The sequence below is a fragment of the Cibotium barometz genome, chromosome 4 (assembly GCF_041138505.1).
Source record: "Cibotium barometz isolate CiBa-2024 chromosome 4, ASM4113850v1, whole genome shotgun sequence".
Classification (NCBI taxonomy): domain Eukaryota; kingdom Viridiplantae; phylum Streptophyta; class Polypodiopsida; order Cyatheales; family Cibotiaceae; genus Cibotium; species Cibotium barometz.
The window spans coordinates 7848184-7875585 of NC_141049.1; the positions used below are offsets into that span (position 1 = coordinate 7848184).

General features: G+C 48.8%; 1 protein-coding gene across 4 annotated transcripts in view; it reads right to left on the reverse strand.

The window, feature by feature from the left end:
• LOC147638848 (ABC transporter A family member 11-like) overlaps nucleotides 1–27402 on the reverse strand; it is a 103366-nt gene that overhangs the window by 48098 nt on the left and 27866 nt on the right. For 2 of the 4 annotated variants that reach the window (XM_086785139.1, XM_086785127.1), the window contains exons 3-8: nucleotides 13187–13356; nucleotides 12889–13074; nucleotides 3180–3275; nucleotides 2862–3062; nucleotides 2515–2674; nucleotides 2185–2411 (exon numbers count right to left, since the gene is read on the reverse strand). In XM_086785139.1, the coding sequence (XP_086641265.1) occupies nucleotides 2185–2411; nucleotides 2515–2674; nucleotides 2862–3062; nucleotides 3180–3275; nucleotides 12889–13074; nucleotides 13187–13356 (1040 nt within the window). The remainder of the gene's footprint in view (nucleotides 1–2184; nucleotides 2412–2514; nucleotides 2675–2861; nucleotides 3063–3179; nucleotides 3276–12888; nucleotides 13075–13186; nucleotides 13357–27402) is intronic. The other 2 variants (XM_086785131.1, XM_086785147.1) reach the window with 2 other exon arrangements.

Consider the following 27402-nt stretch of genomic DNA (forward strand, 5'->3'; position numbering starts at 1 on the left):
CCGTTTTACTGTCCAACCTTTCTCCCTCTCTGTTCTCTAGATCCTCTAACATGTTGAAGTCCCCACCCAAACTCCAGAAATCTCCTTGTGGGAGCTCGTGCCATATTTGTATCCGAAATTCCGTCCACACAGCCACCCTATTGGGGGCATAAAAAGATTGAGAAAACCCACATGGTCTTCTCCAATCGTGATGATAACCCACTGGGCTCTACCTTGCACAATGCCGACAAGAAGGTATAACTCCATCCGGGAAAGACTTTCCAGCATCTACGGGTACGTCCTTTTGAAAGGTGATGTTATGAAGGAAAAGAATATCCACTAAGCCTCTAACCATGGCTTTCTGCAGCTCCTGACGAAAAGCCCCCCTTTGGAAATGAAAGCCAGGGCCACTCAACCCATGGATGTTCCAAGAGATGATCCGCATGACTAGGACTGGTTAGGGTGAGATCTTCTCAGCGCACCCTCAGCTCGGAGGGTTTTTCGGGGACGGTTTGGAGGGGGGATAATTGCAGTCTGTCCAGGGTCTGAGGTGAGCTAGGTGAGCCCTGATCCTACCTTCCATGAAGGCCCACTCTGCTGCTGCCTTGCTATGTGCATACTCCAGGGTCCATCCATCACAATAGAGGTATTAGTATGTTGGAGTGAGGGGCATTGCCACTGACCATGAAGGAAGACGAAGTCCAAAGTACCATCCCTGGACTGGTGCCCCAATCCTCCTAGCTCCATGCGAGTTGAGAGACACAACATCCACGAGGTGCCCATCTCCAATGTCATGAGAGAGAGTGACTTCCTGAGAATGCATAGCAGAGGACGGCGACTCACAATCCCACTCACTGCCAGGAGTGACACTGAGGGGGAAGGAGAAGACCACTGCACCATTGTCAGGGGCAACTGACAAATTTGGAGTGGGGAAAGAGTCTCCCCAAGAACTTGCTCACAACCTGAAGAAACCATAATCCACTGGCTCTCTCATGACACGGGACTGGCCACCAGGGGATTGGGCTGTTTTCATGGAGTAGAACTGATGGCGGCATAAGAGTCAGACTGCTATCATGGGGAGGATCAGGTGCAGCAGGCATCGGGCGAAGAGGCAAGAGGGGGGGGGGGGGAGAGAGGTAGCGGGTGGGGAGGAGTTGGGGAGGGCTTGGGGCGGGAGCAAGGGGCAGAAGGGGGAAGGGGGGGGGGGGGGTGAAGCACCCCAGAGACGGGGGGGAGGGGGGAGGACTTGCCTGATCAAGATCCTCAGGGCAGAAGGCATTGGGGCCTCCTACAGGATGCAAGGGGCTACTGCGCCGTGATGATCCTGGTCCTGTGCTAATTGCTCATAATGGTTACCACCAGTAGGTACCGTTGCCTCGTGGGGCCCACCTGTTGGCTCTCTGTCTGCTGATGACGCCTGATTGACCAATCGATCGAGGGGGCCAATTGATCGAATGAGGGGGAGATACTCCTTTTGGAGTCCGGGCAGACTGTGCGGGGGAGCCAGATGCGGGGTCAAAAAAACCATGCCATCGAGCGAAAAATGCCTACACGCTGCTTATCGCATTAGGACTCAGTTGCATCACACGATTAGTCACCCCAGGTGAATCAAACTCCAAATGTAGGTGATAAAATGGCAAGGACATGAAAATGCAAAAACACAATGCTTCATATTATCTCCTTCACCTATTCATTGCAATTAAGTATCAAAGAGCACTGAATTTGTATAAGGAAAAGAAAAATAGGGACATGATATTGAAAATGTAGTAACCTATGTGCTTGAAGTCTTTTGTCAATCATGTATGAATAGAAAACAAGTCTGAAAGGTTTAGCTAATGAAGGAATGGGTCCCTTCTAGGAATGGATGGTTCATAAGCCATATCCAACTAAAGCAAATCAACATCCAAAAAATACAAATTTTTCGGTTCTTACATGATTTTTTTAAAATGTGAAATGTCTTATCTGACAAAAGTTTTTTTTGTGGGTGGGAAAGGGTGCCAGAGGGTGGGAGGGTTAATTATTGGGGATCAGATTATGAAGTCCCATGCAAATGATGAAAAATAAATAGAGTTAACTTGAGGGAGGCCTTGAGCTGCTAGAGGCATAGAACCCCTTTATTGAATCTAGGGGTTAGAGGTGCACTTTGTTTCCAAAAGTTCTAGAAGCTTATTATGGTAAGAGTTTGAAATTCCAGCATTTTCTGACCTTCACTGCATGATAGATGCTAGATGATTTGCAGCATGACCCTTTTTCCGACACCTTAGAAAACATTTTCACAAGACCATGCACTTGTACTGCAATGCCTGCATGACTGGCATTGTCATACTTAGCTTTTTTGACAACATCTTCCTCTTCTTTCACATCCTCATCCTTATTTGCATCCTCTGGTACCTGGTTTATAAGACGATTACGGTCCTGCCTGTGGCCGTCACCTACACCCAAATGCAGACAGAGTCCAGGCTAAGGATTTGAAATATGTTGGAGCAATTGCTGCAAAGGGGATCGTGTAGTCAGAGAAAGGTGTGAGCCTCTTACCTTCAAGTATATCTGTGGATTTCCCAGTCCAATATGATCTCTGGAGAAAGTACAACCATGGCTTCTGTGCACCATTCATGTCTGGAAGTACATTGTCGATGTAGATGGCGGACAACAACCATAAAAAGAATGTTGCTGTAAGCCATCCAAATATGTTCTCCTGGCAGTAAAATATGGAATGGAAATTAGTATTAAAAAAATTCATCAAACTTCCCGAAAGAAATAGTTGGAAGATTTGCTTTACACGCTTGAACAAGAAATTATTTGGATTAAAATATATGCCATGACTTTTATACAAAAAATTATTTCATAGTCTGGAAAACATTTTATAAAAGTTTAAGAGCTACCATAGTGAGGACACAGTCTGGTTGTGAAAACGAACATACATTGCGACCCGCCCAACTGATGCCTGGATCTTGTTTATTTGTTGTGGCATGCCCAAGGTAAAGCAAGGCTATGGCTAGAAGATTGGGTGGGAAAAAGGACCAGATGATTTGAAAGGACTTTGCAAATGATGCGTCATAAGGAAACCCGAAGTAAGTGACCAACTGTATTTTCTTCAAACCAGAAAATCTTTTTTTAGAAGAAAACTCACTGTTGAGATAAATTGTTTGAATGTTGTTGCCAATATAAAACAGGGAAAAAAACTGAAGTCTACACGTCACCTGTGTTAGAAAGCCGACAATAAATACACAAAAGCCAACAGTCTTAGCTGAAGAGGACTTGCTGATAAATCCTGAAAGCATATATGCATAACCGATCTACAAAACAATGATGGCAAGAAAGAGACTATCAGTTCAGTGAAGGACATTAATTCTTGATCAAAACAAGCATCACCATCTGCAGTCTTGCAGGAATCTATTAATTTGCAAGTTGGTCTAGTGCTTCCTAAAACCATCTTACTGTCTACTTTAGGAGGGCTTTTCTTCCCATTCTTGCATCTGTTTATGCAAGTAGCAGCCTCTCTTGGCACCCAAATGACCTTCCTGATCTTTAGAACAACCCCTTGCCTCTCTCCAGGCAGACTCCTCAATCCTAAGTGTGCAGATCGTGCTTCCTTATTGTTTTCTTTCCTTGAGAAAAATATCACTTTATAAGGAAAAAGAAAGTGCACTTTCACCAGATGAAAATCCTCAGCTGAGGTGGAAAAATAGGGGGGTTGGGGCTCCCTCCATGGCTGGCCACTCCTAGAGGAAGGTACATATTTTTTTTTTTTTTTTTTGGGGGGGGGGGGGGGGGGGCGTGCGCTGGATGGGCATATTGGTGCCATGAGTGCCAAGTGATCCCACTATTGCCTCTAGACAATATAGGTCCAGGGGTCCAGATATGCTGAAATTCTTCCCGTTGGTCTAGCGCTGCCTTGGAAAATGGCCTTGGACATGTCCTAGAGGGGTGCTCTCATCTTCCATGAAGGGTATGGCTGAGTTTAGTCTACAAGGAAAGGAGTTGGTCACTACCTTAATGGCCTCAGGGCAGCATGCCTCTAAGCTACTAATCATCTTTCACTGTGAGTCGGTAAAGTGTGATTGTGTCACATGCAACAAATGTATGCCGTGCTTTCTTTTCCAATTTTCTTTCTTCTCTCATAAGGAATCACTCCACGGTCCTCATACAAAACAGCTCCAATACCCCTGTCACAAGTATGAACTCTCACTGTGAAGGTTTTGGAAAAATCAGGATACACCAGGATTGGGGTTGAAATCAATGCTTGCTTCAACTCTTGGAAGCTTTTTTTTTTTTTTTGTGGGGGTGGGGGGTGCTGGATGGGCTCATTGGTGCCATGTAGTGCCAAGTGATCCCATTACTGCCTCTAGACAAAAGAGACCCAGGGGTCCAGATGTGCCGAAAATCTTCCCATTGGTCTAGCACTGCCTTGGACAAAGGCCATGGACATACCCTAGAGGGGTGCTCTCATCTTCCATGAAGGGTATTGATGAGGTCAGCCCACATTAGTCATTCCCTTGCCATGCTTTCTCTTCCAATTTTCTTTTTGCTCTCATAAGCAATCACTCCACAGTCCTCATACAAAACAGCTCCAATGCCCCTGCCACAAGTATAACTCTCACTGTGAAGGTTTTAGAAAAATTAGGACACACCAGGATTGGGTTTGAAATCAATGCTTGATTCAACTCTTGGAATCTTTAACAATAGAATCCCAAAAGAAAGCTTCCTTTGTCAACTTGTCTGTGAGAGAAGAAGAAGAACTCAAGAATAGCAAAAATAAACCTAGCTTGGCATACCATGCTTAAACCACCCAACAATTATATATACCAGTGATCCCGGGCGTCCAGTGTGTACCCTACCGGCCACACACCATACTCACGTCCCCTGTGTCCCCGCTGGTACCCCCATGCTACACATCAGTGGATCTTTGGCCTACAACCGTCAGCCATGAAGGTTACCCGTTCACACTTATTAATATAAGTGGTGATGTGCAATAGTATGCCACCATTGGTTTTCCCACGCAATGCCTACATGTCCCACGCATTACTGGCGTGTAAATCCCACGTATTAGTGTGTATGCGTCCCACACGTTGCCACATGTAAGTCCCATGTGTTGCCACATGTAAGGCTCGTAACATTCTTTCCCCCTTAACAAACTGAGGATAACACTTACGAAACTAAAACTATGTTTCCCAAGTTGCATTTGTCAAGGGATGTCCTTTCCATTTTACAAGGAATTCCCCAAGGATACAAATTCGCAATTGTCTTTCTCTTCATTCCAGGATCTGTTCTGGTCCATGATCTTCTTGCTTAGGTTCCTGCAAAGCAATCATACCTTCAACTAAATTATCACCATCGTGAAGATAACGCTTCAATCAACTCACATGAAATACCGGGTGGACATGAAAGTCTCGTGGTAAGTCTAACTTATAAGCCACATCTTTGACTCGTTTCAAAATTGTCCATGGCCCACAACTTAGTAGATTTACCCGCACGAAGCGTCTTAATCCTCCGAGGAACAAGTAGAAACACTTTCTCCCCTTCCTTAAAAGAACAATCTATCCGCTTGGGATTAGTATATTTAACCGCTCGACGTAGCCCGATGGATATAATCTCAAGCTGTAGCTAAATTTAACTGCATCTGAGACATAAATTTAGCTGCACTGTGTGTCTTCTAAGATAATCCAATGATATCTGGCATCAATGGATTATTCAATTCAAACGGAGAAAAGTTTGTATAGAAATGCTTGCGCAAATTATATGCAAACTCCAGTAAAGATAAATACTTTTTTCAATTGTTCTATCATTCCCCGACATAAGCTCTCAACATATCCTACAAGACTTGGTTAACTCTCTCAGTCTGACCTCAGTCTATGGATGATCACCGCTACTCATGCAGAGTTGCATGACAAGTTTACTAAAAACATGCTGCCAAAAATTACTTGTAAACCGTGGATCTCTGACACAATGGATTCTGGTAAGCTATGTAATTTAAACACATTGGCAATAAATAATTCCGCTAATTGTGGAGCTTCAACTTTGTTCACAGTAGGAACAAAATGTGCCATCTTAGAGAATCTATTCACAATGATAAAGATAGCATTATAAACTTTCCTGGTTTTGAGTAAACCCATAACAAAATCCATGGAAATACTTTGTCGTTTTCTCTCTAGAACAGGCAATGGATGTAACTGTTGAGATGTCAAGCTTAACATGAGCTGACACTCACGAGGCGCCTGCATGACCGTTCGACATTTATATCACTGGCGGGTTTGGTAGCTGGCACCGACATATCTTCGCCAAAGATTCTATAGCTGGACTACACCGACTAGTCCACATCTACCCACTCCTCTTAGCGTGTTCACATTATGGACCGCTTGTATATACTCTATTATGTGTGTTAGTCACTTTATCTTCTTTGTAGACCTCTTTTGTTGTGTGAAGAAGAAGAAGAAGAAGAATTTATAGCCTCTCACCTTGTGTGCACTCTTCTAGGGTTTATGTGAGTGTGTATGTGCTAGCTCAAGCTCTCTTCTCCCCTGCATCTTTTCATGGTATCACAGCCTGGTTCATGCTAAGGGCTGAGCGGCAAGCAAGAGAAGCATAGGAAGAGGTACGAGGGTAAGAGCTTCATCTACTCCTCCCCCTTTGTGTTGGCTACTACACCATTGTCGGGAGCTCTTCGGGAGGCACTGGCAAACGAGCTCCGATTGAGGAGCTTTTTTCGCGGGAGCAGAGCTACAAGGCAACTATCTTGTTTTTTGAATAGAAATTTTTTGAGCCGAAAACGCATTTCAGACGCGTCTGGACCTCCGTTTTTCAGTTCACAAGCGTTCACCAGCACTGCGGGTAAGTTTCGATTCTTTGTTGCAGAACTCTGTTTCTGGAACTACAGGAAGGGCGATTGGTTGTGCAGACACTGTGTGCGCTACAAACAGGTCTCAAAGTTGCCATTGGATGTATGTGTGCAAAGTAAGGTCACTGGTTGTGACAATTTGGGTCCAGTATAGTACCGCTACAGAGAATACAACAGTTTGTGGAGGTCAAGCAAGAGTGTTGTTGTTGGTAAATTTGTGTTACATAAAACATGTCAAATGATGGAATAAACCAGATTGTTGCAGAGAAGCTTGACAAGAACAACTTTCATGCTTGGAGGTTTAGATTGATAAATTCCCTGATGGGAAAAGGTTACTGGGACTACATTGAAGGTGACCATGAGGAGGCACTGGAGATACCGGTGATTAATCCAACTGCTGCAGATATAAAAGAGTATAAAGATTGAAATCAAGGAGCAAGGAAAGTCGTGTATTGGCTTTCTATCAGCATACATGACACTATGATTGGGCATATACAGGATGCCAAGTCACCTAAGGAGGCATGGGACAACTTGGTGAAGCTGTATAAAACCAACACCAAGGCACGAAAGATTTAGTTGAAGAATGAGCTTCATACTGTGGAGAAGAAGAATATGTCCGTGAATGATTATGCTTTGAAGATCAAGGGCATTGTGGAATCCCTTGCATCAATTGGTGTTTCTGTGGATGATGATGATGACAAGGTGGAAGTGTGTCTGCGTGGTCTCGGGCCACAATACAAGGCATTGAAGGCGTCTATTCAAACTCGGGAGAACATTCCTAACTTCACAGATTTAGTGTTAATGCTGATCATTGAAGAGAAGAACTTGGGTGAAGATCAACAGTCTTCATAAAATAAAAATAGTTCAGAGCAGTAAGCCTTCTACACAAGTGCAGGTACAGAACGAGGTAGAGGTCGTGGATGTGGCCAAGGTGGTGGCCGAACAGGTAATCAGAATTATGGTCAATAGTAACAATAGCCCTAAGATTCGCAACACACAGGTGGAAGAGGCTAGTTTAGAGGCAAGGGAAGTCAACGAGGTCGTGGTAATTGGCAAAGATAGCATAATGATACACGAGGTTGTTTTTACTGTGGTAAGCCTGGGCATGTGCAGGCAAATTGCTATAAGAAGCAGAGTGACATGCAAAATGGAAAAGTGCAGCAAAACAACTATGCATCCTCTAGCAGAAATAATGAGGATAATGAGAGGTTGCAACATGTGGTTAATGCTGTGTCTGGAAATGATGTAGCAGCATGTAGGGATGATGTATGGTATGTTGATTCAGGTGCTTCGAACCACATGACAAGTCATAGTGAGTGGTTCAAGGAAATGAAGAGTCTTGAAAGACCAGGTTTTGTTGAAACAGGAGATGACACTGCTCATCTGATTGCCCATGTTGGGGATGTGCCATTGTCTATGCAGGATGGTAAGGTGAAGTACCTTACAGATGTACTTCATATTCCGAACATTACAAAGAATATGGTTTCTGTTGGCGGAATGATTGAGCAGGGTTTGCAGGTTCGGTAACCCTAATGGCTATTATGTAGAAGACTTTAAAGATAAGTGCAAGTTGGTTGCAAAAGGCAACAGAGTGGGCACAATGTTTACATTAGAGTAGGTAGAATGTTTACATTGAATGTAAATATGCCTGCAATGTTTGCAAATAGAGTTGTTGCAGATACAGACATTTGGCATAAAAGATTGAGCATGTCAATGTGCAAAAAATGAAGTCTATGCAGACTAAACAAATTATGACAGGGCTACCTAAGTTTAAAGTTGAAGGTATACAGAAAGTTTGTGAAGCATGTCAATTTGGAAAGCAAACAAAACATGTATTTCCACATGACAGAAATGTGAGCAGGAATGTACTAGATGTTGTGCATTCAGATGTATGGAGTCCTGTGAAGACTATGTCTATGGGTGGCTGCAGGTACTATGTAACATTCATTGATAACCACACGAGGAAAGTGTGGGTATACTTCATGAAAGGAGAAGAGTGAAGTGTTCACTCATTTTCAGAATTTCAGAGTTATGGTTGAAAAACAAACAAGAAAGCATGTGAAGTGCCTAAGGTCAGATGGAGGGGGAGAATACTTCTCCAATGAGTTCTCTGAATTCTTACGAAAGAAAGGCATTCAGAGACAATTTACATGTAGATACACTTCGCAACAAAATGGAGTTGCTGAGCGGAAAAATAGGCACATCGCAGAGATAGCACGAGCATTGATGGCAGAGTAGAATATACCGCATAGCTATTGGGCTGAGGCTGTGTCTACAGCAGTCTATATCATGAATATGACTCTTACTGCAGCCATACATGATGTAACGCCAGAGGAGAAATTTAATGGCAAGAAACCTGATTCGTCTCACTTGAAAGTTTTTGGATGTATTGCATATGTGCATGTGCCAGATGAGTTACGTACCAAGCTGGATCCAAAAGCAGAAAAATGTGTAATTATTGGATATTCCCTTGAGCAAAAGGGATATAGATGTTATAATCCTGCTACACGTGAATTTAGGGTAAGCAAGGATGTTGTATTTGATGAGATGAGTAGCTGGTATGCTGCTGAAAAGGATGCTGTTGGGGCTTATGTAAGTGGAAATGTGATTGCACAGAATGCAAGTCAGCAATCACAGTCATTGAGTGGACCAGGAGAGTTCTCATCCAGCGGTTCTGTTGATAGACCATGGAGTGGCAGGCTACATCATAATACCAATCCTAAAAATGTAGTTGGTACATCACATAAAGGCAAAGAGAAAGTGGTTAATTCCCTTGGTATGCCTGACATTTCTGCATGGCATTCTCTTGTTGATGGAGATTCTAGTGGCTCGAAGATGAGCCTTGATGAGGAGCTTGGGATTCTGGCAATGAGGACACCTAGTGTGAAGAAGGCTATGGAAGCCATGAATGCAAAGTTACGAAGATCTGGAAAAGTCAAAAATCCTGTGTAGAGATTGACTTATGATGGTTATGTGGCACATCACTATGCATATATGGCAAAAGTTGTGCAGGTTGTAGAACCCACATGTTTTGATGAGGCTATTGGAAATGTGTGTTGGGAGAAAGCTATGGATGAGGAGATGGATGCATTGTATGGAAATGAGACTTAGGATTTGATGCCATTGCCTGAAGACAAGAAAGCTATTGGCTGTAAGTGGGTGTATAAGGTGAAACATAACCGTGATGGTAGCATAAGCAAGTACAAGGCTAGATTGGTAGCCAAAGGATATGCATAGACACATGGGATTGATTATGAGGAGACATTTGTCCTAGTTGCAAAGATGGCAATACTCTGAGAGTTGTGATTGCAGTGGCTACAACTAAAGGCTCGTTTTTACATCAGATGGATATCAAAAATGCGTTCTTGCATGGTGACTTGCAAGAAGAGATGTATATGGATCAACCACCAGGTTTTGAGGATACAGGTCACCCATAGTATGTGTGTAAGCTTCGTAAGGCCTTGTATGGGCTGAAGCAAGCTCCACAAGCATGGCATGATAAGATTGTTGAGTATCTTGTCACTATCGGGTTTCATATGACAGATACAGATCACTCTTTGTATGATCATCACCATTTATGTAGATGATCTTATTGTTGGGGGTGACAACTTGGAAGAGATTGAGCATGTGAAAAGTCTTTTCAAAAGGAAGTTTGAGATGAAGGATTTGGGAAATCTACACTACTTTTTGGGAATTGAGGTCATTCGCACACCTAAGGGTATTTGGCTGTCACAGAGACAGTATGCATTGGACATGTTATCCAAGTATGGGATGGCTGATTGTAAGCCAATCTCGGTGCCATTAGATCAAAATGGCAAGCTTAGTGTAGATGCAGGTTATGTGTTGGAGGATCCCACTATGTACAGGAAGATTGTGGGGAGTTTAATCTATGTTACGATCATAAGGCCAGATTTGAGCTACACTGTTGGCTTAGAGAGCTAGTTTATGCAGGTTCCACACAACCACATCTTGACAGTGTGCGACGCACACTTCGGTATTTGAGGGCCACTGTTGATTATGCATTGTTTTATGTAGCAAGTGTACCATTGGAGCTATATGGGTACCCAAATGCAAATTAGGCAGGTAGCATCTCAGACAGGAGATCTACGAGTGGATTTATGTTTTCATTGGGGAGTGCTGCTGTGACATGGAGCAGTAAGAAGCAGCCCACAGTTGCCTTGTCGAGTACAGAGGCAGAGTACAGAGGAGCTGCAGTGGCAGCATGTGAGGTAGCTTGGTTACGCAAGCTACTTGCTGATTTGGGGTGGCATGTGGAGAGAAAGATTGTCATATATTGTGACAATCTTAGCAGTATACAATTGGCCAGGAACCCAGTTTTCCATGCGCGGACGAAACACATCGAGGTACATTACCACTTTATCAAGAAGAGAGTCTTGGCAGGCGACATCGACTTGGCCTATGTCAGCACACAGGATCAGGTTGCTGACATCTTCACGAAGGCCTTGGGAGCTGAGAAGCTCCACAGATTTTGAGATATACTTGGAGTTTATGAGCTAGAGTTGAGCTTGAGAGGGAGTGTTGAGATGTCAAGCTCAACATGAGCTGACACTCACAAGGCGTCTGCATAACCGTTCGACATTTATATCACTGGCGGGTTTGATAGCTGACACCGACATATCTTCGCCAGAGATTCTACAGCTGGACTACACCGACTAGTCCACATCTACCCACTCCTCTTAGCGTGTTCACATTATGGATTGCTTGTATATACTCTATTATGTGTGTTACTCACTTTATCTTCTTTGTAGACTTCTTTTGTTGTGTGAAGAAGAAGAAGAATTATTTTCAGCCTCTCACCTTGTGTGCTCTCTTCTAGGGTTTGTGTGAGTGTGTATGTGCTTGCAAGAGCTCAAGCTCTCTTCTCCCCTACATCTTTTCAGTAACAATCCAAACGACTTCACACGCTTGAATTTAGTAACCTAACACTGTAAACAATGTGTCACATAATGATTAACATGTTTCTTTAACTGTAGCCATCACTAGAAACGTTTAATGAGCTCAATTATTTTCTTAATTCTCGGGTATCCAGCACATGGACTATCATGACATTCTCGTGTCACTAATACCCTCAAATTATCCGAGTCCAAAACGCATATCTTACTGTTTCTCTTGAGAATTCCATTCTTAATGGTAAATCTACGTTTACTAGACAATAAATCAGACGGGGCTGATTTCTCATCTACTTGGCTAGCCTTATTCCATGATGATTGAATATACGGATCTGTCTTTTGAGCTTCATGTATTCTATGAATGATCTCATTCTCGACTATACCCATTTGATACATAATGCATTACTATGTATTTGCAACAACATTCTCTTTTCCTCGTCTATAAAAGATTTCCATGTGAAACTCTTGCATCATCAATTCAGCCCATGTTGCTTGATGGCCTCTTAAAACCGGATGGTTATAAAAATACTTCACTGTATCATGATTCATGCATAACTTAAACTCAGCTCCATATAAGTAATGCCTCCACACCTTGAGTGCATGTATAACTGCATACAATTCAAGCTCATGTGTGGACCACTTGTGTTGCGAGAGTTTCTTACTCTCAAAAGCCACTGGTCGGCCTTTTTGGCTCAACATAGCTCCTATGGCAATGCTACTAGCATCTGCCTCAACGACAAAAGGTAATGACGGATCCACGATCTTCAACACAGGCGCAGTTGCAAGCGCCTACTTTAATTTATCAAAACTTTGCTGTCGAATGTTAGTGCAGACATAAACAACGGTAACTTGGGCCTTAATTAGGAAAGATGGAGTGGCTACCATGTAGTTTATATGAAGGAGAAAGACCAAAGTGGCACTGGGAACTACCATGTGAAGAACTTACGCTAACTAGGGAGCAACGAAAGACGTGAGGAAAAAAAAACAAAGAGGAAGGGTGGGCAAAAGAAAATGACAGTAAGAAAAAAAGGTGGATGTGCATGACATTTTAAAAACCTGAAAATTTACTTTTACCAAGAATCATTCAGACCTTGCGATGCAAAAAAGTTATTTTAAAATAATTTAAGTGAGAAAAATATAAAGGATATTGACGAAACCATTTACCATGTTGACCTGGAAGAGGAAAAACAAGCAAAATAACAGACGAAAGCTGTTGTGCCTGAATAAGTAGAACCCAAACATCATGCCAAAAAGGAGCAATAAGAGAGAAGATACAAATGCAAGGAAAAACTCCCATACAATCCAAGACATCCAATATGCTGAATCCAAGAGTCCCATTATAGACATGGCCTGCATCATTATAAATTTTAAAATCATAATTAATGAGTCTTGAGATTCAGAGGAGAAAAGTAATGAGGTAGATGAGAGGGAAAACAGATACACAGGACCTTTTTGGAAGTACCTGCCTAAGCTTCAATTCCCTCTCAGCAACAAGATTACTCATTTGGATAACAAACCCAAACATAGAAGCAGCGAGTAGAAAAGTCGGGGCGATCACCCCAACCAGTGATAAAACATCCATGGAAGGATGGGCAAACTCTTTAAAAGAAACTGTCCATTCAATGTTCCCAACTGCACCATAGAAAAAGAGCCCTCAACCTGGTGAATGCAAGGACTCAAGGCTCGGCAAGAAATGAATTTTCAAGTTTGGGTTAGTTAATTCAAGAATATAGAAAAAGAAAAAAAAACATCACCAAGTTGTGGCCATGTGCCTTTACCATTTGTACTAGAACTCACATGTGCTAAAAAAAAAACAGTCATTAGATCCATCATGTATTTGCAGAATCACTTCAACTATGGTGCAATAGGGCAAGACATTTGAAGAATCTTGAGTAAATCTATCACTTTAACATGTGCTCTCATCTAGTAGGCACAACGGCTCACACGGAACACACTTTGCCTGATACAAACTCACCATTGAAAATTTTGTGTATTATGATGTATAGCTACCATGATTAAGCTTTCCTTGTACTAATGAACAAGAAACATCCCTACACAGACATATGGTCTTGGGGCAAGGTCAATCCTTTACATTTTTGCGTTTTTCCTATGCCTTATGTGCCTATGCCGTATGTGCATAGTAGGATATATTTCTGAATTCAAATCCAACTTTGCACCAAGATCTACCACTTCTTGCAAGCTTTTAAATTTAGGATACTTGGTGTCTTTAGCTATAAAAACTATTTTATACTAGGCAATATGTCATGTGCACCCCTTATTGGTCTCCATGTGGACATGCTAATTAGTTTTGGGCAGGTTTTATGGTTGCTAACTAGCCCACACAAGGGCTTAAAAGTGCCTAGGGCAAGCGCCCAAAGGTTCAACATGTTTTCATCCAAATATGAACAAATTTTATGACATTAAATTTTTTTTCTCAAAAAGAGACTTCTATTAAGTATGAAAAAGACATACAACAATCACAGCTATAAGCCGGAAAAGAATAGAATCACCCCAATATGTAAGGTGATTTCAACCATTGAGGAGCATCATGATGCCATGAAAGACCTGTGGTACTAGAGGAAAAGAAGATGCCATGGTCCCACCCCCGCATAAATATCATGCGCTTTGCCTGCGTAGAACGAGAGGGCCCCTAAATACTACTAACGCACTGAGACCCAAAAATCTGGACACCCTCAATAGCCTTCGTGCATCTAGCTCTCTAGATCTGCCATGTTGTAATACTAGCAACAATCTCCCAACTGGTGTCGATCCTCTGTCTGGGGGGTGTATAATCAGAGTGAGGGACATCCTGCAATAAACCATGCTGGGAAATACCTCTACGAATGAAAATAGTAGAATATGTACCACTACCCTCATAAAAAAGCTACGAACCCTGCAAAAAAAGCAAATTTGACCTCCAAGTACAACAGGCTTAATGCAGCCACCATTTGCAAGGGTAAGCTGGAGACAAAACATGGCAAAAAAAACACACGGGTGCGCTTGCGCTGCTAATTTTCCTGCCCCCGCCTGCCCTCTGCTGCCCCTCTGCAGCCCCCGCCTGCCCTCCTCCTGCCCCCGCCTGCCCTCCCCTCCCCTCCTGCTGCTCCCGCCAGCCCTTCTGCAGCCCCCTGCCTGCCCTCTGCTGTCTTTGCCTACCTTTCTTCAGCCCCCGCCAGCCCTTCTGCTGCCCCGCCTCCCCCTCTGCAGTCCCCGCCTGCCCCTCTGCTGCCCCCACCTGCCCCACTGCCTTTGCTACCCCAACTGCTCCCGCCCTTCTGCTCCTGCCTTTGCCCCCCTCTTCTGCACCCGCCTCTCTATCAGCAGCAATTTTACCTGGATTCAAGTCGGCCGCCCATTTTTTTTAATTGGCTTTATGGCTTCTTCTGCCACAACCAATCTTTCGTCACCCCCATTGGCTGCTGGGAGAATCATCAATTTTTCACAAGACGAGCTCACCTCTCTTCAGCACGACATTGACCTTGAGGTCCACACTACCCTTGTTGCGAGAGTATATGGTTTCCACCCTTCTCGTTCACAGGCCCGTGAATGGCTTCTAGCAGCTCCCTTCGGAGCTAATTGTGCACTTTCAGGATACTCATTTACTTGGTCGAGGCTTCTTCCAGGTGGACTTTCATTCTTCAGAAGCTACTTCTCAGGCTTTGGCTAGCAGCCCCTTTCTTCTTGGTCCTAGGAAGATTTTCTTCTTTCAATACTAGGTGGGCTTTGATCCAATGGTGGAGGATCAGTGCCTTACCCCGGTCTCATTACGGTTCCGTGCTCTTCCTCGGTCCTATTGGAAGCTTTTAGCTTCCATAGGGGCATCCTTTGGCCAAGTTCTAGAGGTACCAATCCTCCCGAGCTCTCCCGCCTCAGCTTCCGCGGCCGTTACCGCCACTCTTCATGGTGTACCCCGGGTCCTTGTGCTTGTTCCTGATCCATCGATTACTGATGATCATGTTATGCTTCAGAGACCTGACGGATCTCATTTCCGCCAGAGGATGGAGATTGCAGGCAAACCTGACCAGTGTCGGATTTGTCGTCGAGACAGGGTCACATTGCTAGAGATTGTCCCAGATCGAGGGGCCATGCTAGGAGGCGGCTTGGTCTTGCCCATCAGAGGCCTTCTGCAGATGCCGAGACTCTAGCTGCTCCTTTGCCACAGCAGACCACACAACGTTGAGTTGTGGTTAGGGATGGCAGGCACCCTCGGACCCCCGTATCTGCCCCTTCACCCACACTCCTTGTGGAGCACCCTAACCCCTATGCAGCTCTTGCCTCATAGGATGTTGATCCTTTTTTGGAGGATGAGGCCTTGCAGGCACATGATCTGCATTACAGTTTACAGGATGATTGCACCCTTGAGGATGATGTTGCACATTCGCATTGTCATGGTACCTCTCCAGTTCTCAGGACTAGCCCTGGCTTTTCCCCGGAGTGGGAGAGAGGTAAGGTTTACATCGTCAGATTTTCCCTCCCTTACCTATGCGAGACGTACTTCCGCCTCTAAAGGGGGTCTTTCATCGACCACGAGATCCAGTCGTTCCTACTCTGAGTCTTTATGAGGATTGTCTCTTGGAACATTCAAGGTCTTGGGGGTTTTTTTCCGCGTCGACGGAAAAAAATTGTAAAAACCCAGCTTCATTGTGCAGTCACAGGTGGACCTATGGATATATTGCTCTTGCAAGAGCATAAACTGGATGCTAGTTAGTGTGGGAGATCAGGCAAGCTTCTCTCGGGACACACCTTTTGGTCACCGGCTGTTGGTACCAAGGGTGGTGTTTGTATCTCTGTTTCAGCTTTGATCTTGCCTTGCATTATTGGACATGGTGTCATTTTGCCTGCGAGAGCGCAGTGGATCCTTCTTATGCAGGGTACTACACGCATTGGTATTCTCAACCTCTATGCTCCTAACCATAGAGGTGAGAGGATTGCCTTTTGGAAATCTCTCATTACATTGATGCCTCTTGCCGACCATTGGATTATTGGTGGGGATTTTAACATGGTTGAGATGTCAACGGATAAAAGAGGTGGACATGAGGGCTTCGTGCATCCTCTTGAAAGAGCATCTTGGGAGAGGTTTATACTCTCCATTCATGGTAGAGATTGTTGGCATGAGGATGACATTTTGAGGAGTCCATCCACTCTTCGTTATTCATGGTCTAACAGGAGAAGAGATGTAGGATGTATCTATGCACGGTTAGACAGATTTTATGTGGATGATTGGGTGCTTGACAGAGGTGGACATACTTTGATTGCTATAGGCACCTCCAAATCGGATCATTGCCCAGTGGTTTTATGTATTAGAGATCCGAATTGCCATGGATCAGCACCCCATGTATGCATCCCTGATCATTTGTTTTCAGATGCAGAACTATCGCGTCGTATGCTTGATATTTGGAGATCTCATGACTTCTTACAGGCCTCTCAAAGCCCGGCCTTTGCTCTTTTAGGCCCTTGCCTAAATAGCTATAGTACCATGTTGCCCACAATGAGGTGAATTCAAACATTGACATCTAAATATATGATATAAAAGCCCACAACAAAAATACAAAGGTAATCCTAAAAGTGCAAAACAACACTTTGCAAGGTGGCCTGACGAAAGGTAGGGTATTTTTTTAAAAAAAGATAACTCAAAATAAAAGCAAGAACCCTACCTCCTACAAGGAATCCAGCTATTTCTTTTTTCTTTTTTCTTTTTTCAAAAAGAGACTTCTATTAAGTATGAAAAAAACATACAACAATCACAACTATAAGCCGGAAAAGAATAGAATCACCCCAATATGTAAGGTGATTTCAACCACTGAGGAGCATCATGATGCCATGTAAGACCTGTGGTACTAGAGGAAAAGAAGATGCCATGGTCCCACTCCCGCATAAATATCACGCGCTTTGCCTGCACAGAACGAGAGGGCCCCTGAATGCAAGCCCAGGTAGCCATAAGAGTATGGATGATATCACCCCATATAGTACTAATGCATTGAGACCCAAAAATCTAGACACCCTCAATAGCCTCCGTGCATTAAGCTCCCCAGATTTGCCATGCTGTAATACTAGCAACAATCTCCCAACTGGTGTCAATCCTCTATCTGGGGGGTGTATAATCAAAGTGAGAAACATCCTACAATAAACCATGTTGGGCTGCGAGATCCCTCTGCCCCCTCCGCGCATCGAACTCCCGGTAGTAGCTGACAGCGGAAGCAGCCTCCTCATACGTGGGGCAGGGTTTCTCACTCGGGGCCTCGCCCACAAATGTCCGGGCACGAGACTAGGCTGGTGGTCACTCCGAAAACCGAAACCGGGAAAATTTCCCATGCCCGGAAAGCGGAGACGATTCCACCTTCTTGAATTTTCTTAACGAATTTTTTTTCCTAACAAGATCAAATCTAAACTATCCTTCACCTGAATAAACCAGATAGAAAGAAACTATCACTGATATAATTTGATTATCTGAGTAATTTCAACGCTTTTTTTCTAATCAAGATCAGGCACAGCCGTTGATCCACTCAATTGAGAAATTTATCAGGGAATTAACTAGCTACTCGAATCCTAGCGTAATCCTGAGATTTTTCAGTTTGATTATTAAAACTCCACTGATTCCAGCAGCCTAACCGCATCTGGCCCATGGGTTAGCCACCACCCTGCCACCACTAGAATCGGTAGATCCAAACATGTCTTGTCTCTCAGTCTATCAGTCTTTATGTCTGTCTTCTAGTCTTGTCCATCTTGTCTTCTAGCTTGTCTCTCAATCCTTGTCTAGTCTCTCTGTCTTGGTCTTATCTTTTGTCATGTCATAGTCTTGTCTTTTGTCTTCCTCCTAGTGTCCACTTAAGGAGGGTGTTGGAAATAAGTGCACACTAGGTGGACCACAAAGGGAACACTTTCAATCCTTGGTCACTGCGCGATCTGCTCCTGCGCCTACCACCCCTCGCCGTCGCACGCCCTACCTGCCCCCCGCCTCTCCTCCACCTCTCCCCCCCGCCGCTGTCCATGCTTCCTCCCCCCCCTCCTTCTCCCCCCGCCTTCTTCTCTCCTCGCTTCCTCCCCCCCCCCCCCCCCCCCCCCCCCCCCCGCCTCCTTCCTCGCTTCCTCCCCCCCCGCCATCTCTCCCCCGTCATTTCCTCCCCCGCCATTCTCTTCCGCGCCAGTTCCTCCCCCGCCATCTCTCCCCCGCCATTTCTCCCCCCCCCTCCCCGCCTTCTCCTCCGCTTAGAGGCTCTTCCCTCCGCCTTCTCCCTCTCCCCACCCTCCGTCTCCGATTCGCCCCTCCTCCCACCGCCAGCTCCCCCCCCTCCCCCCCTGGCCTCAGCTCCCCCCCCCTCCCCCCGCTCCGCCCCCGCTATCCTCTCACCGTCCGCCTCTCCGTTTCCTCGCAGGGCTGTGTCCCTCCCGTTGGTGACCCCGGTCTCTGGCTTTTTCCCTCTAGAGGACTTCATGGAAGCCGCTCCGACTACCCCTGCCGATTCCGGTCTCTGTCTGGAGTTCACAGCTGTGCAGATCAGCAGTTGTTTGTTTCTACAGTATCCACTCTTGAGGCCTCCTCCTTGGTCTGCAAGATAGTGGGTAGCCGTCCGATGCGGAGAGAGCTTCGCGACCTTCTGCAAGGCAGCCTCATTGGCGTGCCTGCCAAGATCGTCAGCGTCGATTTTTTGGGACGTGGCTACTACTAGGTGGATTTCGAGTCCCCCCAGGCAGCTCAGACGGTGCTGGCTCGGAGCCCCATTGCCCTCCGCTCATCCCGGGCGTTCCTGGCGCGATGGACTCACGGTTTCGACCCCGCTTCTGACCCGCTAGCAGGCGCGACAGGTTTCCCCATCACTATATACTTTCCTGGACTCCGCAGGGAGTACTTGCCCCTCTTGTCATCCATTGGCAAGGCGTTCGGGCAGGTGGTGGAGACACCTCAGACAGCGGCCTCAGCGATAGCTCGGGCAGCAGGACTTCCGGCCATTCGTGTTGTGGTTCCTTCACCGGAGTCCCTCCCGAAGACGATCCTCCTCCCTTGTCTTTCTGGAGGACATTTGATACAGCGCGTGGAGTATTCGGGCCTCCCCGGCCAGTGCTACAACTGTCGGGAGATGGGCCACCTCGCACGCGCTTGTCCCCGCAAGGGGGTTCATCCTTCACGCTCTGCCGCCTCTGGACCCCCTTCAGGAGGCCCGAGGGGTGGCCATCCACCTCAGAGACCGGACATCCCTGGCTCGTCTCAGCAGGCGCCATCATCTGACAAGCAGGCTCCGACGGAGGATGCCGCGCAGTCCCAGGAGGCTGGCGGATGGCAGGAGGCTCGCCGGCGGAAACGCCCGGCCCGCAGGGACCGTCGCAGACGCCAGCAAGCAGCACAGGCTGGCGGACAGGCGACCCCGGCTGGCGTCCATGCACCTACCCGCACTTATGCTCCAGTCAGGGATAGGCGGCCAGCAGGTCCCACCCCGATGGACAAGGATTCAGTCTCAGTGCCCGTTGAGGCCGCCGGTGGAGCCCCCCACGTGGAGACCCCGCTCCCGCCTCCCCCCGAGGGGGGACCCGCCCCCTCCATGGAGCAGATTCCCGAGGATCCCAGGCCGCACTCTGCGACCCCCGGCCCCTCTTCCCTTCACTCGGGAGCACTCCTTCCTCCCCCCCCTCTCCCCCCCCAGCCCCCCCCTCCCGCCTCCCCCGGCGGCCCCCCTGACTCCTCTCCTCTGGCAAATGCCTCTCCATTCTCTCCTCGCTCTCCCCCCTCCTCTCCGCGAGCCACCATCCCTCCCTCGGCCTCTCTAGGATACTCCTCCAGACCACCCACTGCCCCAGGGCAGCGCAGCTGGGTAGGCCAGAGTTCTGTTCAGCGGCTGTTCCACCGCCACTCCGGGCCGGTGGAGATGGCGATCATAGCTTCGTCCACCACTGAGTTCTCTCCAGCCTCCCCTGGGGGGCCCCCGTGAGTGATGGGGCTCCCAGTGGATTATGGTTTTTTCAGGTGTCTCCAGCTGGATGCTGGCCCGTTTGAGACACTGGTCGCGCCCTTGCGAGTTTGCGTGGTGTGCCATCCCTCTCGCTCTCCTTCAGTGGTGAGCAGCATGGTAGCCTTCTCCTTTCCTCTCAATGTTGCCCCAGACACAGCATGGAATTGCAACTCTGTAGAGGAAGTTCTGCGTGATCAGATACTGGAGTTTTCTCGCCACTTCAGTGACCTGGGGCTCACGGACCTATTACAGACCCGATTACACTCAGCCCGCATGAGCTTGTTTGGCATAGGAGATTGGCGGCGGATCCGGTCCACACCTCCGTTGAGGCGGTGCTACTGATTCTCCTCCACGCCGCCCCGAGGGTGCAGCCTACCTTTAGATACATATATGTAGAGGATTGGTCTCACGCCTATGCCCTGGACAGGGCGAAGGCGGAGTGGGGCTGGACACAGAGACAGGTCACCCTTTTTTTGGAGAGACTCCGCACCCGGACTGACAGTGACTATTCTCCCTCCAAGCCGGCGCCCAAGACTCACAGAGTGGAGGGCAGCTCATCCGGGCCGGCTGAGAGGGGTGAGCCAGTGGCGGCTGCTTCACTTGCCATAGCTCATCCATGAGGATGCTCTCATGGAACATCCAGGGTCTTGGTGGACCTCGCTGCTACATTGGTAGGGGCAGACTTCGCCAGGAGATCCAGAGGGCTCTCGTTGGAGGGCCCATAGATATCCTTTTCATCCAGGAGCACCACCTTTCTGCCGGGCGCACCCGCACCTGCGGGAAGATCTTGCCAGGCAGGAGTCACACTTTTTGGTCACCGGCATATGGTCCCCAGGGGAACCAGGGTGGAGTATGCATCTCAGTTAGCGAGCAGCTTCTATCCGAGGTTGTGGATTCTGGCACTCTGGTCCAGGGTCAAGCGCAGTGGATCATCCTTTGGGTTGGGGAAGACCGCATTGGCTTCCTCAATTTCTACGCCCTTAATGGGGCGACCGGGAGAGCTGAGTTCTGGAGCACCATTAGGCAGTCCCTCCCCATGGCAGACCATTGGTGCCTAGGGGGGGATTGCAACATGCTGGAGGATGCAGAGGACAGGATGGGGGGCAGCCAGGAGACCATTCATGGGCCGGAGCTCGCTGCCTGGGAGGAACTAGTGCTGCAGGTGAGAGGCCAGGATCCGTGGACTCTCTCGGAGTTTGGCAGGTTGCAGGGGAGTTTATCTTTCTCGCGCTCGGATAGACGGGCCACAGGAGTTAACCTTTCCCGCATCGACAGGTTTTACATTGATGAGTGGGCTTGCGATAGAGGTGGCACTGTGGGTATACTTGCAGGCTCCTCGTTTTCAGACCACTTTCCAGTGCTTCTCCAGATCGATGACCCCACGAGAGGAGAGCGAGGCCAGAGTGTCCGAATTCCAGATTGTCTCATAGAGGAGCCCGAGATTGCGACCAGAGTTGAGCAGGTCTGGCAGGAGCTTCAGTTTAGGAGAGGATCGGCAGCCAGCGATCTTGACAGGGGTTTGCAGGAGATCAGCGGGATGCTCAGACAGGCTGCCCTGGACCGTCTGGAGGCTTTCAGAGAGCAGGAGAGGAGCCTACGGAGGAGTCTAGCTTCCCTCCAGAGACTTCAGGAGAGGGAGCCTACGAGCCCTTGGATTTCAGAGCAGATGGAGTCAGCTCGCACAGAGATCAGATCCATCGAGGAGAGGAGGGTGGAGTTCCGATTCCATGCTCGGGCTTCTTTTTGGACACAGGCTGGAGACAGAGTGACTCGAGACTTCTTTGAGGCGACAGGACCCCGCTTCAGACGAGAGGGTCTCAGGCGTCTTCGGCAGGCTGATGGCCAGGTGGTGGTGGATCCCCCCAGGGTTCGGGCGATCGCCACAGATTTTTACAGGGATCTGCTCTCTGCTGAGCCAGCAGATGACAGGGTGAGAGAGGCTCGGGAGGCAGTCTGGAGCTTCACGAGACCGGTTGTGCCGGCCCATTTGCAGCACTCCCTTCTCTCCCCCTTCTCGGATACGGAACTGGAGGAGGCTCTTCAGGCACTTCCTCGAGGCAAATGCCCTGGTGAGGACGGTCTCTCAGTGGCTTTCTTCCAGAGGTACTGGGGTCTCTTGCATAGGGGCTTCAGATTGGCATTCCAGGAGATCATGGAGTGGGGAGACATGCCGGACAGCATGGCAGAGGGGTTGATTCACCTGATCCCCAAAGAGGGAGGAGACAGACTGGAGATTAGACAGTGGAGACCGATCACCTTGCTAGGCACGGCCTACAAGGTCCTAGCTAAGGCGATCAGCAGGCGGCTTCAGCCTCACCTTCCGGACATCATCCACTCCACACAGACAGGCTTCATCCAGGATAGGAGCATCCTGGATAACATCTTCTCTTTCTGGGAGGCTACGGCTTTGGCTAGATTTCGGCAGGAGGATCTGGCAGTGCTCCTTCTCGACTTCGAGAAGGCATATGATCGGGTGGACTGGGCTTTCTTGGAAGGCACTATGGAGAGGATGGGCTTCCCCCCTCAGTGGATCAATGGGGTCTCTGCACTCTACACATCGGCCCATAGCCAGGTGCTGATACAGGGCGTGCGCGGAGAGAGGTTCCAGCTCTCGCGCTCGGTGCGGCAGGGGTGCCCCTTGGCGCCCTTTCTTTTTCTTTTTGTGGCGGAGGCCATGAGCACTTTCTTGACGGCACAGGATACAGGTTTGCGGGGCCTCCAGCTCCCCTTTTTGCGGCGGAGGAGCTCCTAGACTCGGAGTTTGCGGATGACACTGCTGTCTATCTTGAGGGAGGGGAGGAGAACCTCCGCCGCTTCGCCTCAGCCATGGACAGGTTTTGCAGAGCTTCGGGCGCTTTGATCAACTGGCACAAGTCGTGTGGGTTGTGGGTCAGTTCCGTGCCCCCCCCGACTTGGAGGCCAGTTGATGGGTTTCAGTGGCTGCCCCACGGCACTACAGTGCGCTATTTGGGATGCTATGTGGGCATTGACATATCTCCGGAGCAGCAGATAGCCCCCCTTCTTCTGAGCATTCAGAAGAAGCTTCTGTATTGGAGTACCGCTCGTTTATCTCTGGCTGGCCGAGTGGTTGTGGCCAACCAGGTCCTGCTTGCTACCATGTGGTACATCACTTCTTGCTGGGCCTTCTCGCGGGCGTGTATTGGCCAGGTGCAGAGGCTCATCAGGAACTTTCTTTGGTCCGGTGGCGACGGGCGGCCCGCCAGGGCCAAGGTGGCATGGGCTGTGATCACCCAGCCGAGGGAGAGAGGCGGCCTGGGCATAGTTGATCCTATTTGTCAGAGCCGAGCTTTGCTTGGCAAGTTGGTGGTTCGTGGCCTCCTACCAGGCGTTGAGCCGTGGAAGGAGTTTCTTGTTGCCAGGATTCTCAGCCGCACTCCTTCTCTTAGCGGCCCCTGGACCCCCAGTATCAGGTGGATCTTTACAGAGCAGCGATCCAGAGGAGTGGGCCTTGGCTTCGAGGAGCGTTTTGCAGCTAGCCTTCTGAGGGCCTGGGAGCATCTGAGGCCGTCACTCTTCCAGACTCCCCGGGCACCGATGAGGAGCGCCTGAGGCAGCCATTGATCTGGAACCCCTTGATCCGACTTCCCAGTGGTCATATGGTTGGATCGCGATCTCACGTGTCGTGGGGTCCTTTGAGCTCCGGCCCAGCCCAGTCCCTAGACGACTGGATATGTTTTCAGCAGCTGCCTCTAGAGGCTCAGGAGAGGAGACTCAGCGGGATGAGGGGCAGAGAGTTGATGAGGCAGGACATTGAGGCGGCCATCCCCCGGGAGTGGCGGACTCCAGTACAGGAGCCTCCACCTCCACAGTGGATGGGAGTCTTTACTCGGCATGAGATCCTTCTAGCGGTCTGCGGCTCAGCAGAGAGAGTCGCCCCACTCACCTTCGAGGTGGGAGAGGGAGGCCAGCTTCAGAGGACCCGACTAGTTTTGGATGAGTTCCAGGGTTGTATCTTTCAGAGGGTGCGGGTGGTCGGCTTTCATCAGAGACAGTGGCATGTAGACCCCTCACCGGCCTCGATAGGGGAGGACTTTTCTTGGAGATTATGGGCTTGGGACAGCAGGCCTCTTATTCGCCTTCAGTGGGATCCAGGCGAGTGGCTTTGGCGAGACCCCTACTCGGCCCCTACCAGCCCAGGCACCCCCTTTTTTCAGTACACAGCGAGGCTGGGGCGGCGGATCCAGAGGCACAGGGCAGCGGGCACCCCGGCGGCGGCCGAGCATTGGCGGCGACAGGGACTCTCCCATGCATTCCTTAGGGACTTCTGGCAGCGCCTTTGGGCCAGCTTCCGGCCCCGAAAGGTGACGCTTTTTCTCTGGCTTGCAGCGCATAGAGGACTGGCTGTGGGGGTTTGGCTAGCTCTTGGCAGACACCCAGCGTCCTGCCCTCGGTGCGGCCATGCACAGGAGTCACAGCGGCACTGCTTATGGGATTGCCCACAGGCACAGCAGGTCTGGCAGCACGCTCTCAGGATGATTTTTGCAGGCTCGCCAGGTGAGATGATGGCGACGTGGGGTGCGGTGGCTTGGGCCACGGACAGCGGCCCGGCCCTTGGATACGAGGACGTCCCTGGCAGTGTGACCATCCAGGTCTCTGACAGGGCGATGGCGGTGGTTCCGACGCCAGACTTCTCTTCGGCAATCTCCCAGGAGGGGGACGGGCACAGATGGGAGATGATCAGCAGCATGACGGCTTGGCACATATGGAGAGCCTGATGCAGGGAGGCCATAGACCGCCAGACGACTCCACCGGCGGAGGTCATACAGGCCCTCTGGGTGGACATCATTCACACCTTGAGAGGACACTGGGGGGAAACTTCAGGGCGACTCGGATCGCATGAGAGGTCGCCTCAAGGCGTTCCTCCGCACTTGGCAGCCTGGCCCTTTCCTCATCGCGAGGGGCGAGGATGTCACTTGGCACTACAGGCCTCCAGTTTGGCTCTTCTCACCCCCAGCATGTACTACTAGGTAGCCCCCCCCAGAGAGCGGCCAGCCACACGGGGGTGGAGCTCCGGTGTTCACTGTGTTTATTATCCCTCCTTGTGAGGTGAGCTTTGTAGCCTTATGGCGTTTTCTCATTAACTAATAGAAGGATCCTTTCCCCCCCCCCCCCCCCCCAAAAAAAAAAAAAAAAAAGTGCACACTAGGTGTACTATTTCTCTAGTCTAGTTTCAGTCTGTGTGTCGAGTCTAGTGCCATGTGGCACCTCTACATTTATCCCATAAGTGAGTCTACTCAATCTTGTACTTCTCACCTATAAATTGTAGGTGTCATATCAATGAATGTATCAATCTTGTGTCTTGTCTACACTCATCTCAAGGTAACTCTTTGTCTTTCATTTGTTCTTGTTTCATTTCTAGTTTTGCTCTTGCTTTCATATTTTCTACAGTCATTGCGGATGTATGGCGGCAGGCCATTGTGGATCGCGGGGTCATTGTGCCTGGAGAGCACAGTATGTTATTCTGAGGATGCACGATGAGCACTTTGGTGTGCTTAATGTCTATGCGCCCAACCATGCTAGTGCCAGAGCAGAGTTCTGGACCCTTGTTACAGATGCATTGCCCGAGGCCGCACATTGGTGTGTTGGGGGAGACTTCAACATGCTTGAGGACCCGGCCGATAGGGTGGGAGGCAGTCATGTTACAGTGCACGGCACGGAGCTTGCAGCTTGGGAGCGATTTTGTATGACACTGCGGATCACTGATGCATGGCAGCATGAGGCTTTCTCTCGTTCTCAGGACAGTCTTAGTTTTTCTCGGTCGGATTGCCGGCAGGGAGGGACTAATCTATCACGGATTGATCACTTCTATGTGGGCGACAGGTTCGGGGAGCGTGGTGGCTCCGTTGGCATTCTCGTTGGCACCTCTTTTTTAGACCATGCGCCAGTTATCTTGACACTGGAGGAGAGGACACGGGAGACCAGCTTGCAGTTGAGGATCCCAGAGAGGATACTTACAGATCCCAGTCTTTCTGAGGACGTTGAGAGGATATGGCATGATAGCCAGAGCTCTGACCTGGATGCAGCAGGCCAGTGTACCCAGGGACTCATCGAGCTCAGCTCTTTTCTGCACGCTATAGCCTTGACACGGTTGGGAGAGACTCGAGAGTGGGAGCGTCGCTTGAGATGTAGCCTTGCTTCGCTTCAGCGTCTTCAGGAGCAGCTGCCTACATGTGAGTGGGTGGCATCCCAGCTGAGCCAGGCACGCCAGGAGGTTAGAGAGGCAGAGGAGCAGAGACATGAGTTCTACTATCATCGCGAGGCCTCTCAGTGGACGCAACTTGGTGATAGAGTGACTGGGGAGTTCTTTGAGATCACCGGACCCCGCCATGCTCGAGCAGGAGTACGCCTGCTCAGGAGGCAGGACGGATCGTTAGCCACTGAGCCCGGGGAGATTAGAGCCATTGCTACTGAGTTCTATAGAGACCTGCTTTCAGCGGAGCCAGCCACGGAGGCATGTGATGCTTGCAGACAGACTGTGTGGGCCCATGTACAGAGGAGGGTCACAGATCGTATGCGCACAGTTTTGGGTGAGCCCCTTTCAGAGCATGAGCTTGTTGAGGCTTTGAGGGTCCTTCCGCGTCATAGTTGCCCTGGGGAGGACGGATTGACGCCTGCCTTCTTTATGCGCTATTGGGACCTTTTGGGGCCAGGCCTCCGCAGGGGCTTTCAGTATGTTTTGGACACTGGGGTGATGCCACAGAGCTTTTCAGAGGAC